This window comes from Triticum aestivum, chromosome 7B (assembly GCF_018294505.1).
Source record: "Triticum aestivum cultivar Chinese Spring chromosome 7B, IWGSC CS RefSeq v2.1, whole genome shotgun sequence".
Taxonomy (NCBI): Eukaryota; Viridiplantae; Streptophyta; class Magnoliopsida; order Poales; family Poaceae; genus Triticum; species Triticum aestivum.
The window spans coordinates 206,509,304-206,530,046 of record NC_057813.1 but is presented as its reverse complement, the minus strand read 5'-3'; the positions used below and the strand labels follow the sequence as shown (position 1 = coordinate 206,530,046).

Here is a 20,743-nt window from a genome sequence, read left to right as displayed (position 1 = left end):
CTTGGTGTTAAACTTTGAGCCCACCCTTCATTTTCTTTCTGGAATCGCCACTGGGCCGGGGAGCTGCTGACGGGTGCCGCATCTGAATCCATGCCGGACCTCTTATTGCAAGGTATCACCTCCTCCCTTCATCTCTTCTCAATTCGGCTTGGTCAGAGTGAGCACGCCCGTGCATTCCTGCGTACTGAAATGTGCGTCTGCAAGGTTGAATAAAAATGGTTCTATTTAACCAGTGACTGTCTTTTTGTTACTGATGGAACCTGCAGCTCGGAACACACTGCTCGAAGGTGACCGGATGCCTGGAGCAACTGTCGATGCAGCAGAGGGTCAGCTGTTCTGCACTGGATCGGGGAGATCAGTTTCTGTCAGTTAGAGGGCTATAAAGAGGGCACGGGGAATTGGTCAGGAAGGAGGTGGAGAAGACTGATATCAAGAGAAGTAATAGGTTATGTGCCCAACTTTTGTTTTGTAGTATAACTGTTCCATTGTTCGTTTCTGCATGTATTGTACCTGATGACCATTTTTTGTGTTACAGAACAAACGTTTGACAACGTACCTGATGCAGAGGGCGTGTCGAGATAAATGGACACTCCATTTAGAGGCAAGACTTGCTTTTACCTTTTTCTCTATAGAGACAATATTGAATGTTGCAACAATAGCCAAAAAGTATGCAGGTTTGATAATTGTACCAACTGTGTCTTCTTGAGGTTGTGCATTATTGATTCAGTTTTCCATCTTATGAAATCTAGGTGGAGTGCATAACAGTACCATGCCCCCTGTGTTCCAAATTGGATCAGGAAAAGCGGTCTTTCCGGGCAATGATTCAATCCAAAAGGCAAGAGCTATTTTAGGAGGTAGGAAGTTTAACACATGTTTACTTTCTATCTAAACGCTGAAAGTGCTTTATTATCACTTATTTTGTTCATGATGGCGTATGTATGGCTGTGAGTAATTTAGGATGTCATCACGTGTTCATTAACAACAAGGCATCATAATATAATATTTTTTATCTAGCCTAATTTTTTGCAGTTGCCTATACTTACAACTGGAGATATACTTGGATGTGCTTAGCTTGTAGAGCATTTATATTCCATATTAATATACGATGACTTAAAATAGTTTTATACTCCCTCCGTCCGGAAAAGCTTGTCCCCTAAATGAATATATCTAGCATCAAATTAGTGATAGATACATCCATTTGAAAAACAAGCTTGGGACAAGCTTTTTCGGACGGAGGGAGTACTAACTAGGGTCCACCAAATTGATGGTTGTATATTTCTTGTTTTCACCGCTGATTTGTGACCTTCTAAAGAACCTGAAGAGTCCGTAAACGCTTGCTAGAACAAAAAATATATTTAAAAGCAATGTTTTTTTGTTCTATCTGATGGAATTTATTTTGTGAAACGTTCATTGAATAGTTCATAATTTTGATGGCCTCTTGATTCATGTCATTAGCAGTTATTTTTCAGTACTTTTCAGGAAGGCAATATCCCTTTTACTGGTCGGTGGACTAAAATTTCCCAGTGGGGTTCTCCGATTTAACTCTTTCTAAAACCTGTTTTTTAGAAGCTATGAAAAAGGAGAATAACCTTCCACTTGTCATGTACATGCTCTTAAGGTCTTCTATCTTCTATGTAAAAGCATCACAAAATTACCCAGTCTATCATTTAGTGAGGGATGTTCCAAGGTATAACTTCCTTCTCTACGTATATACTCATTTTGTGTGTTTTACTAATTTGTGAGGGTGATTTCTGCCTGTATGTATTAATTGGTCGACATATAAAATACCAGCACTCAATTTTTTGTCAAAGAGGCTGGCCTGTTAAATGTAGCATTGTGGTGCCTAACACATTCTATTTCCAATTTGTATGCTTGAAATATACTTCGATTTGTATGCCCTCTTGATAATTTCCTGCCTGAAGTTTGTAGAACTCACTGGTTTGAGGACCTTCTTCTATACAAAGAGAAACCTGATGCTCTAGCACTTTCTTTTTCTAGAATATGCATAAGCATGCGTATCATTGCATTAGAGAAGAAAACAACAAAGAAGTGATGCTCTACATTGATCTCTGTGAATCCAAAACCTGACGCATTCTCTTATGTCCTTGCAGTTATACAACACTGTCACACTTCAGTGTGGTGAAAAAAATTACTACACAAATAAACTGGATCTTTACAACTTTGGCATCGTCCTGTGGAAGTTGCTGACCAATAAAATGCCATTAGAAGGCATGTTGAATTTTCAAGCTGCATATATATGCTGCTGCTTTTAAAGTAAGTAGACTATCATTTTGCTATGGAATGATGCCACTTCCTAGAATGTTGTCTGCACCTAATTACCGAGGTACTCAACCATAATGTTGTAGGAACCACTATTTTCTTGTGAGTTTCAAGTTGATATTTGAATCTGTCTTTTTCTTGTAACTGAAATCAGTTGCTCGTATTTCTTCATACTGTTTAGCATCCTGCCGATGTGATCTGTTGCATACCTAAAATGTATCAATACATTTTTTGTGATTTGAATAATCAACATGGAATCTTGTTGTACTTCTTTTATGAGGTCTGAGGGAGATTGTCGATACCTTTCAGCTTTGCCGGTATTTCACTTTACATCCTTGTATAATTGAAGCTCCGAAGTGAAATAGTATTCAGATTGCGAGCTGTTGAGAAAGTGCTGCTATCAGGGGATCTGGGTTATCCTAAGAACTTTGCAGGGGTGGAATAACTACATCATAGAAGAGATAATTGAACTTATTAGTGGATCATAAGCATCATGTAAATAAAAAAGTTTGGCATGTAGATTCAGCTGGTAGATTTCATACGCAAATTAATCCCATTATAACAAACCATTTTATGTGAAGGTTACATTAGGTTAAGTTTCCATCCATATTACTGTTTTGTAGATTTTGCAGTTTACAACCAGCTAAGAGTCAAGAATGTACTGATGATGCATTGCAATTAAAACATTACGTATATGAAAATTTGGCTCCATTCTTTTCCTAAATAGATTGTTAAAACAAAATTTGTGAATGATGACTGCTTTAATAACAATCGCAAATAATCGCAAATATAATTTTATTCTTCAATTAAATCTGCCCTCTTACATTGCGGTTCTGGAATTGATTACTTATGTTACCATAGAAATTTTCTTGAATTGTTTATTCATGAGGGGATTAACTCTACCCCATCATACAAACTTCTACGTTGAGTTAGAAGGGTTGTCTACTTGAACATGTTCCTGATCCCCACTTTCATGATACAAGTGTGTACTGTAAACTTTAATATTGCTAATTGCTAGCTTTATTGGTGTACATAAACTGATCACTGATTTCTTAGCACCTACTAACCTAATGCAGAATTTCCTTTTGCTGCCAGAGTTAGCGCTTTCCAGTATCCACTGAACTTCTGTCGAAATCTCAATGAAATAGTCGTGTTTTCTACGTTTCCACATGACAAAATCAGCTTACCATTGAGCCTGAGTAGGCAGAAAGTCTCAGGTGTGCCAGAGTGTTTGTGTTGTCAAATCGAGTTATTAGTCTCTTAAAATATTCGGATTTTCTTTCCATGTGGTAATTTTGGGCACATACGAAGATGTATGTATTATGTTTGCTGGCATGGTGTACTAGCACCAGAAAATCCAATATAAAAGTAAAGTGATCCTTGCCGGGATCATGAAGAGTAACTAGCTATGAGCAGTGGTAACTAATAATCCATACTGTTGGTGAGGAAAGGTGACATAAACTGTGGACTGCGGAGGACTGTAATGAATTCTAAATGTACCCACAATCTCAGTTCTTTGTTTTGTTGGAGGCAAACCGCAAAAGTCTTCTTTAGTATTGCTACACCTGAAACTACTTCTCGCTCTAGCATGTTTGACTTTTTTTTGTCTACATATATGTGATTTTCATCTTTCTAAAACAGGGAACATCAAGATGTCGCTGGCCGATGCGTAGTTGCTGCACAATATGATACCATAGGTGTTTGAGGTGACGTGCCACGGTGGCATCGGTGATTCATACTCCCTCTGTCTGGAAATACTTGTCGAAGAAATGCATAAAAGTGAATATATCTAGAACTAAAATACATCTAGATACATTCATTCCTCCGACGAGTATTTCCGGACGGAGGGAGTATATTCTAGGGCATGGCTGGTAGTGACATCTCTGCTACTCTAATGGTGTTCTTCATAGTAAATATACAGGTTCATTAGTCCACATAAGTACTTCGTAGTAAAGGTTCCAGAACTTGTGGGTGATGACGCCTGTGCAAGGGCACAAGATGCAAATTCATGTGAATAATTTGACTCAATAAAGAGATGCAATTAATGTTTGCAAGAAAAAAAGTAACAGACCGCCAAACGTTCATATCTCCCTTTCTTTCCTTAGCATGTTTCTTACTTTTGGATTTATATATTGTCGGCTCATAAGATGATTGGTCTAGATAGTGGATGCTCAATGATTCTACAGTTGAGTCAAGCAAATTCAGTTGAAGAAATTAAGGAGTTTGTAATAATTTTGCGCAGGTGACTGTATTCCCTTTCTCATGTTACACTATTATGGTTTTTTTATCTGGCATCTTATCTTAAAACTATTCTGATCTTTTAGATCATGACTCGTGAGGAAAGAGAATACTATGGAACATGAGACCATTTTTTTTAATGAAGAGTAGCTTTTTCCGTTGAAGAGATTAATGAAATGAATGCCCAAAGGAAGCAAGTGTGTACCAATATGGGCTCAATGGCTGAAACCAGTGAAGCATTCCATCAAAAGGGACATGTTATTTTCTGTTTTGAATTTCATCAAGTTTCATGCTGACCCATGTTCTCTTTTCTAGACTTTGAAGAAGGGAGTTGGTTTACTTTTCAAAAATTTGGAATCCCTTGATGAGAATAGATGAATGGTTTAAATCTTGTGAGGATGAGAGAATTTCTGGGAAAATGAAATGGTGAATTGTATGCTGCTAATGGAATATGTCAACAGGCCTATGAGAATTGGATTGAGCTGAGAGCGGAACCAGGTAAAAAGGTAAGAAACTTCTTGTATTCAAGGGCCGCTTGTAGTGTTCAATCTGTAGTGCAATGTTTTAATGCTAAATAAAGAAGGCCGGCATGGTGTTATTAGATTATTCTTTGCCAAGTTTTACACCACCAACGGAGCCTTATTGTCCGGTTAAAAAATAAGAAAGCACAGATACTAGATAAACCGGAGTGAGAACCTATGTAGTGTTCGTTCCAAACATGAGTAATTACGCTGATTAATAGATTGACTTTACATTTTTTACCCTAAAAACACTAATTCATGGCCCTACTATATTTTTTATTGCATCAAGAAAACAAAAGAATTATACAAAAAACGAAAAGGAAAAGGTTTGAGGATAACAAAGCAAAAAAGGGCAGCCTGGTGAATGTAGCTCCCGCTTGCACAGGGTCCGAGGAAAGGTCCGACCACATTGGGTCTATAGTATGCAGCCTTTTCCTACATTTCTTTAAGAGGTTATTTTTAGGACTTGACCCCGTGGGCAGCAGCTTTACCGCTGCGACAAGGCTCCCCTTCTTAGGAAAACAAAGCAAAACAAAACAAAAAAGGAAGGATAAGAAAAATAGAATCTACATATGGTGATTGACTTTATGCCAGCTAAAAAATAAATATTTATTTAGTGTCATGATTTCATAAGTTTATAAAGTGTGCAACCTGTCCTTGCTATCTATCACGATGAGGGGAAGCCTGACTCGTCTGTTTCCCACTGCATGCACACCTGCCCTGATGCAGCCCAAGACATCTGTAACCCCTCGCCCCAAGTGCTGCCAATTGATTGGGAAGCCTGACGATGGGGTTTGGATGTGTCTACTGTGAATAAAAAGGCTAATGGTGATCCAAAAATGCTACACTTACGGCTAGCATTGCACGGTTTGCTAATACGGACTCTCTCCCCACCAATCTCTGTGTCCCCTGATTTTCACTGTGGGGTCCTCCTCATTCCAACTTCCAACCAAATATGGACACATGTTCCCGTAACAACAATCCCGTATGAGTTGAGCATAAGTGTAGCATCGCTGATGGTGATCAAAAGGATCCGTAGCAGTAACGTGCTGGCGCTAGCACACATTTATTTTTTGTCTGTTAATTAATTAATTTCCCGACAGCTATTTCTGAATTTTGTCAATAAAAATAACCTATTTGATTAGAACTTTTTTAGCATTTGCCCCCCCCCCCCACAGTTGATTTTTTGGCTAGCTCCGGCACTGTTGCCGCCCTTGTCTACAGTGTTGATCATTGGCTCACTTGGAACAAGAGTTAGCGGATTTTGTGATAAAAGTGAGGGTTGAGAGTGAGCGGTATGCGGGTTGGGTTAGTATGTTAAATTACGGCTGTCTGGGGCGAGTAATTTCCATACATTAATTTTTTTTGGCAAATTGCATTTCACTACAGATGACTTTGTAGCAAATTGCATGAGCGAGCGATTCATTTTTTGCATCGTTCAATTTTTTAGTTAGAAGGGTAAATGTATTGGTTGGTTCAAGAGTTAATAACGGAAACAGTGGCATATACATCATATTTTTGTTTCCTGTTAATGCACAATTCAACTATTTACGTTACAACATGGCAATGGCTGAGGCGACATCGGTTCTGCCTTCTTGGCTTGGGGATGTCACGGGCAGCGCACGTCTCGTCCTCCTTGATGGTGGTGATGGATCGACATGAACACGAGGGGAGGGGATCAGGCAACAGCAGGTTGGTTGGTGGGACTCCTCTTTGGCTGTCCGCGGGGAAGTATGATGGAAGGGAGAGAGGGCGTCATGGCGAAGGTGAGGTGGACATCATCCGTTTTGAAAGGAGGGGGCTCCAGTGAAAAATGTCCCGCTACGAGAGAAAACCAGGAAGGGAAGGGTCCAGCAAGAAAAAGGAAGGGTACGTCGTGGGTGATACATTTTTGGACCACGTGTTGGAGATAACATGGTGCATAGTCCGAACAAACCACGTTTTCCCCCAGATTGCCAGAGGGTTGAATTTTGGGGAGCTTGCTGGAGGCCCATTTGATTTTCGAACATGGCGGATGATGAGGAAGAAATGAGCATCGACCTTACAAATGACCAAACTATTTAATTGATTTACTTGTACATATTCTAGCCCGTGGCAACGCACGGGCAATTTACTAGTAGTATTAGTGAGTTTTACGTACTTCCCTAAATCCAAGTTCACGACACTATAGTTGCAAGTATTAAAGAGCTACCTTTATGTTCAGTTTAGTTTTATAGGAAAGAAACTCAATTTACGTGCAAGGTGACTAGTCTTCAGAAACTCATCGGTCCCATTTAATCGACTTTTTGGAATGTGACGAACTAACATATTCCACATTATTTGCAGTGATAGGATGGTCCAACAAGTGACATATTAATTTACTTATATCCAGAAACTAACGGTGTAGGTTTGCTGCTTTCCAACAGTTCTGACTTTTCAAGATTGCAGGGAGCATTCTTTGTACTTCAACTTTTTGTTAGGATGTAATGCATACAATCAATCTCTCTGCAAATTACAGTGGTATAGACTCCAGAGTGTAGTTATTTGAGTGGAAACTCTCTCCATACCATGTTAACCCGTGTTATGCAAGTCAGTATTCCACTTAAATTCTACGGTAAAACCAGCGTCGTAACATTGCAGGTACCTAAAAGATACAGTACTAACGTAGGAACAGATGTTAACTGATCCAACGATGTGGAACAGCTTTGTACTCTTCTTTCCTGATGTGCTCTTTTGTAGAGATAGCACGCTGACTAGACTTTCCAGGGAATCATCAACATATTTCCCCAAGGGTGTCACAGAACTGTAGAGCGTAGAGCGTTCATCCAAGAGATTTTCAATCAATAGTGCATATGTGCAGGTTAGAATCAGCAAAACAAGTGTAGATCCCAACAAAAACTGACTTTTCAGTCGAACAGAGCACTAGCAACAACAACCATGTAGGCCATATAAGGAAAAAATAAACACCAACCATGTATCAGAGTTTGTTACTGTAACTTATTTTGCAGCTTCTGCAAATCCAATGATTGTGATGTTTGTAGCGGCTCCCGTCTCCAGATGTCAAAATCTACAATTTCTATTTATTTGCACCATATGAGAGGGACACAAATATATAAAACAAAACAGTTAGGGCTCATTTGGTAGGCTGGGGAATATTTCCCAGGGAAGCAAATCCCATCGGGGATAGGTGGAGAGATGGGGAAAATTCTTCTGTTGTGCTGAGATCGGGATTTTCTACCCAGGGAAATTAAGGGGATCCCGGGTGGATCTCGACTTACCAAACGAGCCCTTAATAGTTGATGGTACTTATCACCACAGGTTAGATTGACAACGTCAGGTTTTTCATCTTTCCTGAACCACCACATATTCTGGTTGATATTCAACGTCTCTGAAGCATCTGATTACATATTCTGTGAAGAACAACTGGCTACTCCAAGTGGAGTGGATAAGGCCTGTCTGTTCTTCACTCATACGATGGATAAGTATAATTTCGCCCCTAATGATTGTGTTCCCTGCCGCTTCCAAATACAACAGGCGTTTATTTTGAAGATGAGGTTCCAGTCTTCAGATGTCAAAATCTAGAATGTGTTTCATCAGCTTGGCTTTCGGATTTCTGTCGTTCTTTGAATTATTGAAGCTTACCTGATAGACATAGTTGCCCATACAAAAATATGTTCACATTGGGCATATTTCGAATACATATATTTACACAGACACACCTTGTACAAAACCGTTTGCTTAATCCTATGCAAAGTTACAAACCATATCCCGAACCAGCAGCAAGGTGCAGTCATGAGTCATGACATGCTGAAACTGATGTTCAACCTCAGTATCCTGCCAGACCAAGGTTGAAAGGTTCCAGAACTTGCATCCATGATCCATGTCCCTAGCTAGGACTTGTTGTCCATGCCAAAAATCACTGACCCTGCATGATCAAATTAACAGTTGAAAAATGTAAGAGAGGCATCATCACTTAGTTACCGATGGACGACTAATTCCTCATGGTGCTTGGTGCAGGAAGCGTTGTTAATTACCTAGTGTTGGTAGCAAGACCGTCAGAGCTGTAACTCCGACGACCTTGAGGGGCAACCCAGTGGCCACCAGATCCTTGATGGTGATGTGGCCAGTGCTGAAGCCGACGACATTCGACGGCGACCCGGTGGGAAACAAGTAGGACAGCTGGGCCCCGATCGCGCCGGAGATCATAAGCAGAGCGGGGTGCACCTCGATGGACTTGGCCAGTTCAGCAAACAGGGGCAGCACCAGCGTGGGGGTCGAGTCGTCGGACATGAACTCGGTGATGACCCCGCTGAAAACGCAGGCCACGGGCACGATCACCAGCGTCGGCGCGCCCTCGAGGAACCTGAGGCCGTCCGAGAGGATGCCGGTCAGGCCGCTGGTCCTGAAGCCGTCGGCGATCGCGAAGCCGGCGCCGAGGAGGAGCACGATGTTCCACTGGAGCTTCCTGCACTTGTTCCAGTCCATGAGCTTCTCGCCCTCCTTCTTCCCGCTCGGGATTATGAACAGCAACGTAGCCATCATGATCTGCGTCGCAAGCGATTTGTTTGCTCCTCCATAATACTGTGGCTCAGCAACTTTATGATTATCTTGCGCACTTACCGTGACTGTTCCATCCCCAACTTGATTGTGGAAGAGGACTCCCCACCCAGGAATGTCATCTGTTAGGTTCCTAGTCATCCACAGCACAATTAGACCCTGCAAAAGTTATCCATTTCTACGAGTTTTTAATGATTAATGGCCAAGTAGCAGGTCCATATTGTGTGACAGAAAGCACACTCTTCTTTGCTAGTTGAAATTTCTATTGGCATATAATAATTGATTGGTAGTAGAATTTACCCCAAACACGGCCAAGACCATCTTCTCCGCGAAAGCCATTGGACCTGTCATAGAAGATGCTAACCCCGTCAGACAACTATGCATCGCCTTGGACAATGTATTTGTGTTTTGAGCTAAAACTGCTGGAACTGAAACTTGGACAAACAACTAGAGAGAGGATATGCCTAAGGGCTTGTTCGGTTGAGGTGGATTTAAAGGGGATTGAGGGGAAATTAATCTCCTACAGGCCAAAATCCCTGCAAATCCCCTCCAATCCACCCGAGGATGGGATTAACCGAACAGAGCCTAAAGGGACAATCAAAGAAGATGAGGCGAGAGAATAAAAAATGGCTAGTGAAGACAATAAAGGAAAGGTACCTAACAAGCTGAGCTCCCTTCTGAGATGGGTTCCGTCGAGGTAGGCAGAGAGCGCCTTTCCGGTGTTGTTGGAGCAGTACATGAAGCAGAGGGTGACCCAGAGCGCCAAGAACATGACCAGCGCCATTGGGAGGCCGAAGCTCATCCACGAGCTGAAGGTGATGGGCTCCTTCTCCGGGAAGTAAGCCGACCACATCCCCACCAGGATGATGTTCACTCCGGTGCCCGTCAGCGTGGCCATCCCGCCCACCGCCGACGCGTACACCACGCCCAGCACCACCGCCTTGGAGAACCGCCGCACCTCCTGCTCCTCCTCCTCCTGGCCGGCGCCGCCCCGCGGGAACCGCTGCAGGATCCCCGTCGCCACCGGCATCATCATCACCGTGCACGCCGTGTTGTGGATCCACATGCTGACGAACGCCGTCGTGCCGGTGATCCCCAGCAGCAGCAGCGACGGCCGCACCGGGTCCCCGCAGAACCGCAGCGTGATCTGCGCAATGCGTGATGATCAGTTTAGGCGCCAAGAATTCTACTCGCTGAGTGCGTGGTGGAAAAGTTTTTTATTAGCGCTTGCGCTTGCGCACGCACTTTGAGAGCGAGGCGGCGGTGGATGTGGTAGCGCTCGATGGCGAGGGCGAGGATGAAGCTTCCGAGGACGAGGGCGATGACGTCGTCCATGTACGCCTTGGCGACGGCGTCGGCGGAGGAGATGCCGAAGGCCGGGAACAGGAAGAGCGGCGCCATGGACGCCACGGCGAGGGGCACGGCGTCCGTCGCCCACCACAGGAACACCCACGCCAGCACGCCCAGCATGTTCCGCGGCGCCGCGCCGTGTGCGCCGCCGAGGTCCACGAGCGCGCATATGGCCGCGCACGCCACGGGCCCCGACGCGATCGCAGGGTACTTGTGCGCGAGCAGAGCCCTCAAGCGCGACGACGCCGTGGTTGTGGCATCGTCGCGATGCACCGGCAGCAGCAGGGACGTCCCCGCGTCCTCCGACGAGCTCCCGCCGAAGCTGCCGGGCTTCTCCATCGCCCTCGTCGTCGTCTTACTGAGGCGTGCGTGTCGTCTGCGGTGTGGCCTTATAGCAAGGCCAAGCTTGAAATGGCGTGACAAGTGGCCAGGATAAATCCCCCATGGATGATTAGGCAACCGGATTAGTTCCGGGCATGGCGAGAACGGTGGGGTCAATCGTTCAGGTGGCCACGGCAGCATGGAGAAGCTGGTGACGCGACGGCCAGGAAATCGGGAGGTGACGAGTCGCGGCCACGTCGCATCCCATGATCGCTCCAGAGTCTGTTTCAGTTGATCATTGCTCGTTCGTAATAATTTGTACTGTGACGAATAAGATCATTGCTCCAGGAGTCGGATAATAAACGTAACAATATTCAGAAAGATTTTGTTGCGGCAACCGAGCGGGAATGCAGTACTGACGAGTGATAACCACCAGTCCAAGAGCAACAAACTGATAAGTGAAAGAAAAATAATGTCGTGCACCCACCAGGCACCCAGGAGCCATAATTTAGATGCTGCTGCGTCACGCGAGGTGAAAACGATACTGTCGACCGCTGAATGGCACAAATATTTTGCCAGTGAAGCGAGCACCCCATACGCGCCACAGGTACGTCTCTCATGGCCCCGACCCGACGAGGTTGATAGGGCATGGTCACGACATCATCATCGACGATCTCGATCTGGATCCACCTGCCAAATGGTGGGTGGGCATCAACTCATGCAACCAATCAGTGTACCCCTCCAAAGAGGGGGGCGGGGGGGATAACCATACATGTATTGGTTACCGGACTACCTGTCACTGTTCAAACCACGTGTCCGAACGAGCAAAATTAGGCCTACAACTACAAGCTCGGCTGGGCCCAAGTCACTCGCTGAAAGGGATGTCGTATCACCGCGTGACCACCCACAAATTCAGAGCAAAACACGTCACTAGCTATTATTCGTGTGTGTCGTGTTAGATTAATTAGTCCGAGGTGCACAATTGATCCATGCGATAACAAGCAATCACACTGGCACTGAGTATCACACCGAGATTTGAGGTTCATCAACATGATTACATCCTGAGGCATGACCATGAGCGCTCCTCCCATGTATAGTCGATGATAAGTCCGCCCAAACCGTCAGACAACGCTTCGACCACCGCGCACAGCAGGTCCGGCAACCCCTCGTGATCTCTTTCTAGCCTATCTGATTATGTTTAGTCTATCTGTCCACTTCACGTTGCGTATATATAATTGGTATGTGTTACATGTGTTCGACTCAAACCAAGGATTCTCTACCCCATGGTGCTAGCAGCAGAGACACGACCTTGTGGAAGGGTTTCAAGAACTGCATCTCCGTCCATTATTTCTTCTTGTTGCTCGGTTGGTTCCACTGCTCTTGATTCTTTTTGGCATGATCAGTGGTTGGATGTTGGAAGGTTAAGACATGTGCTCCCATGTTATATTCGTTTGCTAGAAATCAGTACTGCTCCGTCCAATCCCAGTTCTCCCAAGGCGTTTGGGATGTGCAACTGCACCCAAACCTCTCCCAGACGGCAGTTCATGAACTTCTGGTCTTGAACCAGCTCATTGCGGCCATGGCTCCCGTCAGCTGACATAAAGGTGCAGGCACCCCCTTTGTTACATGTAATAAGGTCAACACAAGCTACTTCTAACGACTGCTCACCTTCCATTGTGTGAAGTGTGCCTTTGAGTTTTGGATCTGGGATACCTTAATACCTTTGAAGCACATGGTTTTTCTTTGGTTGGATTTCTGGCGGTGCCTCAATACAAAAGAGAATATGGTCAGGTAAAGTTGATCGGTGGTTGCCCCAAATGTTGACTGTGATATTTGCCCAGCCTTTGAATCTATCGACCATTTGGTGCTTCGTTACCATACAACCCTCCTCTTTGGAACTTGTTCCTGACTCCTTTGGCATGCTTATCTCCTGACATCATGTATTTTGTGGAGCATGTCGTTCACCAGCTTGCTTTCAAGCGCAAATGGAACATTACTTTTGTTGCTTGTGCCATTGCGCGTTGGCATGCACAGAATGATAGAGTTTTCAATTCTAAATGTTGGATGGAGTCTTACATCAGGTCTTATGCCACGGACATGAACCGTGTTTGGAGCAACAGGGCTAGAAAGCCGAAGGACAAGGATGACCTGTAAACTTGGATTCACTTGATTGATGGCTAATTCTTGTATAGGTCTGCTGTCGGAGTCGGGGCTCCGGGGACCCAAGAAGTTTGAACTCTAGGGTGCGCTTGTTCTTACCGCTCTACTCTATTCTGCTACCAACTATGGCGAGGTTGTGGTGAGCGCGAGCTAGCGGGAGCAGGCTGGAGGCACGACAGTTACCCAAGTTCAGGCCACCTTGCGTTGTAAAACCCTACTCCTGCTTTGTTGCTGGATTGCACTCGCGAGGGAGAAATGAGAGTACAAGTGTTCAAGGGAAGGATCCCTCTACGGCGGCACCCTGTCCTCCTTTTATACACGCCTTGGTCCTCTTCCCCCGAAAACATTGGCGGGAAGGGTTGCCACGCAATGGCAATTTTGAAGGGGGGTAGAGGCGCAATCTATCCCGACGAAAATCGGTCTTCGCCTGCAAAGCCACCGTCCATGATGCGCCCGTGGGCTCGGTGATGACCTCCGCCTTCTCGCCCGTCTTCCTGGTCTTCTTGCACCGATCAGGCAACCTTTGGGGGTTTCTTTGGGAACCGGCATCCTGGCCTTGCTCCCTTAGCACAAAAGAGGAAAGCCTCCTCATCCGCGCCTGCTGGCACGACCTCTGGCATCATTCGTCGTTGCGCACGTCACCCACGTGAAGACTCAGGGGCGCGCATCCAGGTTGAGCGGCCTCTGGCTTGACTGCCCATGCGAGGGGCCTCGGGAGGCAGCCTCGGGAGACCGCCTCATGGTAGGGCCTCACGAGGCTCCGACGGTGCTTCTAGTCCGCCCGGGATGTTTGCTGACGTGGGCCTCGCAAGGCGAGGCTAGCCTCACGAGGCGTCTTTCTCGTGAAGCTTGCTGGTGGGCCACTCCTTGGGCTTCTTGGTATGCACCGTGCCCTGGGCCAAAGGCAGATGACCCTGGTGAAAGGATCGATATGGTTGACTAGAGGGGGGGGGGGTGAATAGGCAACTAACAATTTTTAGACTTTTCTTTAACAATTTAAACCTTGCAACGAAATAGGTTGTCTAGATGTGCAACTACGTGGACAACCTATATGATGCAAATACAACTAACACACAAGCAAGCGGTAGAAACAACACAAGTAAGCTTGCAAAAGTAAAGGCACAAGATAACCAAGAGTGGAGCCGGTGGATACGAGGATGTGTTACCGAAGTTCCTTCCTTTTAAGGGGAAGTACGTCTCCGTTAGAGCGGTGTGGAGGCACAATGCTCCCCAAGAAGCCACTAGGGCCACCGTAATCTCCTCACGCCCTCACACAATGCGAGATGCCGTGATTCCACTCTTGGTGCCCTTGAAGGCGGCGACCGAACCTTTACAAACAAGATTGGGGCTATCTCCACAACACTTGGAGGCTCCCAACAATACCACGAAGCTTCACCACAATGAAGTATGGCTTTGAGGTGACCTCAACCGTCTAGGGTGCTCAACACCCAAGAGTAACAAGATCCGCTAGGGATAAGTGGGGGGAATCAAATTTCTCTTGGTGGAAGTGTAGATCCGGGCCTTCTCAACCAATCCCGAGCAAATCAACAAGTTTGATTGGCTAGGGAGAGACATCGGGCGAAAAAGGAGCTTGGAGCAACAATGGAGCTTTGGGGGAAAGAGGTTAGTCAACTTTGGGGAAGAAGACACCTTTATATAGTGGGGGAACCAATCCAACCGTTACCCCACTGAACAGCCCCGCACAGAGCGGTACTACCGCTTGGGCAGGGCGGTACTACCGCTCTTACCCAGCGGTACTGCTGCGCTGACGGGGAGGGCAGGGTCCTGACTCCAGAGCGGTACTACCGTGGGAGTAGGAGCGGTACTACCGCTTGGAGCGGTACTACCGCCACTACTACCGCACTTAGTACCGCAAAACCCGACATGAAAAACATTGGTCTCGAATCGAGGCGGCAGTAGCCTAGAACTACTGCGGTACTACGGCCGAAGACCACAAGCGGTACTACCGCTTGGGGAGCGGTACTACCGCTCTGGGAGCGGTACTACCGCTGGGGAACTTCGGCGGTACTACCGCTGTGGACCACGGTACTACCGCTGGGGCAGGACAAATCATTCACAGGGGGAAAGGCAGCTCCAATGAAGCGGAAGGAAAGCGTCGGGTGTGATATGGATGTGTACGTGTTGATTCCACCCTAGCCTTACCAAAGCGGACCCCTCTTGATAGTACGGTGACTCCTACGAAACTAGTCCACCAACAACGAAATGAAGGAGCAACACCGTCTTGAATAAAAACACCGAGGGGAGGTAATCGTCTCGTGCCAAAGGATGAATCTCTGAAAGAACTTAACGCACACGATTAGTCCGCACAAGCATTGTCATCAATCACCAAAACATCTTGGGGATAAATATGCCCTTATAATCTCCCCCTTTTTGGTGGATTGATGACAATACGGGATTTGCACAAATATGAAAGATATAGGATCGGCGCAAAGCCCAACCGTCCTAAAATGTAGAAGGGCTCCCCTTGGATGTGTGCTGTCTAGATAAGTGCTTTGAACTGCATGGCACAGATGCCAGGATCAATGCTCCCCCTACATTTTAGAGACCAACTACCTAAGCAAGATATATGAGAGCAACATAGATAACAGGATAAGCATGCAACTCATAAGCTAGATAGATAAGCTAGATAGACATAGATAAAGATATTCGAAAGGTAAGGTAGTATATGTCTCACACCATATGACTAGAACTTAGGTCTCACTGACACAAACCAACCAAAGCAACAAGCGAGGGAAACACAAACACAGAAGACGGAAGACACAAAGCACAAATCCCTAAACTCTCCCCCCTGGCATCGAGACACCAAAAAGGAGAGGGAGTGCTGCTACGGCTCCAGGTGATAGCAAACGAGGGACACACATATCAGATCTCAGAGGGATCATCTGCGCCACCATCGTCAGTCGGGAAGTGCTCAGCATCAGAATCGGTCCACGGGCAGTTCTGCTGAATCCACTCCTCCTCCTCAGTAGGCTGATCCTCAGATCCACTGATCACTATAGCACCCATCTGTAACATGAGCTCCTTGTGGTGACCTCGGGCCTTCTTCTCAGCCACATGAGTCATGTACTGACCGTGAGACTCCATGCAGAACAGCTTCTTCACCTTGAGCTTGAGCTTCTTGGCCCAAGAGGGCTCTGCCTCAGAAGGCACGTAGTCATCATCTTCATCCTCAGCCTCAGCCCCAGTCTCCTCCTCGGTCTCCATGGCAGTAGCAGATGAAGGAACTCCAGTCTTAGGGGCCTGAGTGCCCCAGTTATCCTTCTTCCTCAGACGCTTGATGTCGTGAGAGACCAACTCTCCAGTCTCCAGCAACACCTGGGGATAGACATGATCCCAGGCCTTCACAATAAGCAGCATAATGAACGGATCATAAATCGGGCACTTGCGCTCGGAGATAGCAGATAACAGCTCAGACCACATCACATGAGAGATATCCAGGGACTCTTCGGTGTTCTGTCCCTTCTGATGCTGACAGAAGAGAAGCATGTCCACGAGATAGGAGTGAACCATATCCAGATTCCCGATATGAGGGAAAAGAGTCTCTCTGAAGATACGGTGAAGAATATCCAGATAGGCAGGCAGCTCATAAGTTTCCTTCTTCGTCTCAGGGTTGATCCTCAAAGTGCAGAAGGGCCATAGAGCTTGCTTGTGAGTGGCGTTGGTGCGGCGGTGTGGACGGAAACCGACAGGAAACTCAAGACCTAGATCTTGCACCCCAATCAACTCCATGAAAGCTTTCCACGTGACTGAAAGCAACTTGCCATTTGTCATCCAAGTTAGTGTCCTGACCTCATCAGTCCCGAGATGAACCGTGGCATAGAATTGGGCCATAATATCAGCATCATAATCTTTGTTGAATTGCATGATCCCAAGAATGTTCAGTTGAGTGCACATCTGAAGAGCTTCACCAAAGTATTCAGGATCCTTCTCCATATGGTCAGTGTCGATGGAGTGCACGTTGACATAGAGGTTCTTCTTGGCTTTGAGAACATCAAAGAAGATGGCAAACTGGAACCTGTTCCAGAACGGACGGTTGACCAAAGTGGGATCTTGGTCGGCATCATACGGGTTGCGGCGACGCCTTGCCCAGAACTCCTTGGGCGGCATTTCTGGCACAATTTTGCCTGGCTTCGGCTTGACACCAGGCTTCTTCTGGAGTTAAGGTGGAGGTGGAGCACTTGAAGAGCCTCCGGCAGACTCAGTGGTGCGGTAGCGCTTGGACGTGGCACGACCGGGGTTGACACGACGAGCCTGATGCTCAGGAACCTCATCACCTGGAACCACACACAAGAACACGCAAACAACCAGAAAGAACGAGCATAAGCCACAAAACACGAGCAAATAGATCACTGAGAGGTAAGAGCATGGTGGAAGCTGGTAGAGGGCGGTAGTACCATGACCCGTGAGCGGTAGTACCGCTCCAAGCGGTAGTACCACTCTAGAGAGAGCGGTAGTACTGCTCCAAGCGGTAGTACCACTCGAGGCGGGGAAACAGTAGTTTCTAACTGCCATGGTCAGATCCGGTACTTCCGTCCTATCAAATTCAAAAATACTCCAACCAAACACCAATCCAAACTGTCTAGAAGCATACTCCATCCTACTCAAGCCTAGATCTGGCCAAAAATCTAGAGATGCAACTGCTATTGCCCCTAAGAAGCTAGATTGGAAATCTAGACAAGAAGAAAAAGGGAACGGGGGCAATATCGGCATCCATGGCAAGAGGACATGGTGGGGATCGACTCCACCGAAGGAAATGGAGAGGAACGCCCCGGAGAGGGAGATCCGCCGGAGCCCTTCCGCCGCGCCGGTTGCTGAAGACAGAGGAACAGAGCAAGGGTGCGAATGGGTATTGGGGAGAAGAAACTCCCCCTGCCCCCGATATAACCCCCTGCCCGCACCTCATAGCGGTAGTACTGCGCTGGAGAGCGGTAGTACCGCTCGCCACCAGCGGTAGTACCGCTTCAGCAACAAAAAGGCTTCTAGACTAGCGGCTAAAGCACCAAAGAGACGAGAAAGCAGGGCTAAGGGAAAGAGAAGACCAACAAGGCAGCACACACACTAACAACCACACGAAACAGAGCGAGCTCTGGCCTCTCTCAAGAGAGGGCGGTGGCCGGGGCCACCTATGTTTGAGTCAATTGGTATGGCACCGTGAAGAATTATCCTTGGGCCCATGACCAAAACTCGTCTTTGAAGCACAAGTACCATAAAAATGGCTAATGTGAAAGAGTTGATCGTTTTATGCATAATGGGGGGGGGGAGGGAGAGTTCATTGAGAGAACAACACTCCCCCTAAGTCCATGCCTACATATAATCTAGACACCAAGTTGAGTGAGGTGGGGTGTGCAAGGGTTCAAGACACATTGCTCGAATCAATGATATTTAGCTCATGCCTTAACTTGCGAAATCTTGCTTCATCCAAGGGCTTCGTGAAAATATCTGCAAGGTTATCATGAGTGTTGACATACTTGAGCTCGATCTCCCCTCGCCTAATGTGATCCCGGATGAAATGATACCGAATCTCAATATGCTTCGTCCTGAAGTGTTGCACCGGGTTGAGAGAAATCTTGATGGCACTTTCGTTGTCACACCAAAGAGGCACTTTGTCACAAATGACACCGTATTCCTTTAAAGTTTGCCTCATCCATAAAAGTTGTGCACAACAACTACCAGCTGCCACATATTCCGCTTCGGTGGACGAGAGAGACACACAACTTTGCTTTTTGGAAGACCAACTCACCAAAGAGCACCCAAGAAACTGGCACCCTCCGGAAGTGGACTTCCTATCCACTTTGTCTCCCGCCCAATCGGAATCCGTAAATCCTTCAAGCTTGAAATTTGCCCCTCTTGGGTACCATAAGCCAAAGTTTGGGGTATGAGCCAAATATCGAAAGATTCGCTTGACCACCACATAGTGACTTTCCTTCGGTGTGGCTTGAAACCGTGCACACATCCCCACACTCAACATGATATCCGGTCTAGATGCACAAAGGTAAAGCAAGGAGCCAATCATGGAGCGATATACCTTTTGATCCACCGCTTTACCATTGGGATCAATGTCAAGTTGGCACTTGGTGGGCATTGGAGTAGAGGCCGGCTTGACATCACTTAGCTTGAATCTCTTGAGCATGTCTTGAGTGTATTTGGCTTGGTTGATGAAGGTACCTTCTCTTCTTTGTTTGATATCAAAACCAAGGAAGAACTTCAACTCTCCCATCGAAGACATCTTGAACTTAGAGGTCATGAGAGCGGCAAATTCTTCATTGAAAGCTTTGTTAGGGGAACCAAAGATAATGTCATCAACATATAGTTGGCATACAAACAACTCCCCTTTGACCTTCTTAGTAAAAAGAGTGGGATCGATTAGCCCCACTTCAAATCCACGATCTTGTAACAACTCGGTAAGGTGGTCATACCACGCACGTGGGGCTTGTTTAAGGCCATAGAGTGCCTTATTGAGTTGATACACATGATCCGGGAAGAAGGGATCCTCGAACCTGGGGGGTTGCTTGACATAGACCAACTCATTAATAGGACCATTAAGAAAAGCACTTTTCACATCCATTTGTTGCAACTTAAAGTTGTGATGGGAAGCATAAGCAATCAACAAACGAATGGATTCAAGGCGAGCAATGGGAGCAAAGGTTTCACCGTAGTCGATACCCTCGACTTGGGAGTAGCCTTGTGCTACCAATCTTGCCTTGTTGTGAATGATGTTCCCATGAGCATCTTGCTTGTTCTTGAAGATCCACTTGGTTCCAATGATGTTATGGTTCCCGGAAGGCCTTGGCACCAACCTCCACACCTTGTTGTACTCAAAGTTGTTGAGTTCTTCATGCATGGCATGGAGCCAATCCGAGTCTTCGAGTGCCTCAAAGACCTTATGGGGTTCAACACAAGAGACAAACGCGTGATGTTCACAATAGTTTGCTAATTGTCTACGAGTGCTTACCCCCTTTCTTAGGCTTCCAACCACATTCTCCATGAGATGACCTTTGGTGGTGAGTTTGGAAGCAATCTTCGCAGCACGACGCTCTAATTCCTCCTCGGATGTCGGAGGAGGAGGGTTTACTTGATCATCTTGAGCGTCGTCATGAGCTTGTTCTTGATCTTGAGCTTTCTCATGATCTTGAACTTGCTCGAGGGGGAGAACTTGACCTTGGGCATCATTTGGAGGTTCACCACCATCTTGAGATTGATCTTGTTCCCGAGGTTGAGGGCCTACACTTTGTTCTTCGGAAGCGTGTGGGTCTTGAGTAGGTGAAGGCTCCACTGAAGTGGAGCATTATCCTTCTCCTTCGGCCACAAGGGGTTCC

At 46.3% G+C, this 20,743-nt stretch overlaps 1 protein-coding gene and 2 long non-coding RNA genes across 8 annotated transcripts; 2 read left to right on the top strand and 1 right to left on the bottom strand.

Annotated features, from left to right (window-relative positions):
- Positions 1-606, top strand: LOC123156408 (uncharacterized). Its single transcript, XR_006478044.1, has 3 exons — positions 1-112; positions 267-445; positions 536-606. It is a non-coding gene; the product is annotated as an uncharacterized lncRNA (long non-coding RNA).
- Positions 607-752: 146 nt separating this feature from the next.
- On the top strand, positions 753-9,273 carry LOC123156407 (uncharacterized). Of its 5 annotated transcripts, none has more exons than XR_006478040.1 (5): positions 753-854; positions 1,470-1,687; positions 2,112-3,497; positions 3,922-5,024; positions 9,036-9,273. It is a non-coding gene; the product is annotated as an uncharacterized lncRNA (long non-coding RNA). The 5 variants fall into 5 exon arrangements; XR_006478043.1 differs by lacking the exon at positions 9,036-9,273 and having other exon boundaries at positions 3,922-4,522; positions 4,605-8,058; XR_006478041.1 differs by lacking the exon at positions 9,036-9,273 and adding an exon at positions 5,769-8,058.
- Positions 8,607-11,337, bottom strand: LOC123156406 (tonoplast dicarboxylate transporter). 2 transcript variants are annotated; one of them, XM_044574539.1, is made up of 6 exons: positions 10,821-11,332; positions 10,233-10,722; positions 9,876-9,919; positions 9,639-9,734; positions 9,053-9,563; positions 8,607-8,943 (listed from the first exon to the last, which is right to left on the bottom strand). In XM_044574539.1, exons 1-6 carry the CDS (start codon positions 11,262-11,264, stop codon positions 8,909-8,911), a joined length of 1,620 nt encoding a protein of 539 aa, XP_044430474.1. In that variant the 5' UTR covers positions 11,265-11,332; the 3' UTR covers positions 8,607-8,908. The 2 variants fall into 2 exon arrangements, with proteins under 2 accessions (XP_044430474.1, XP_044430473.1); XM_044574538.1 differs by having other exon boundaries at positions 9,053-9,734; positions 10,821-11,337.
- Between the last annotated feature and the right edge of the window lie 9,406 nt (positions 11,338-20,743).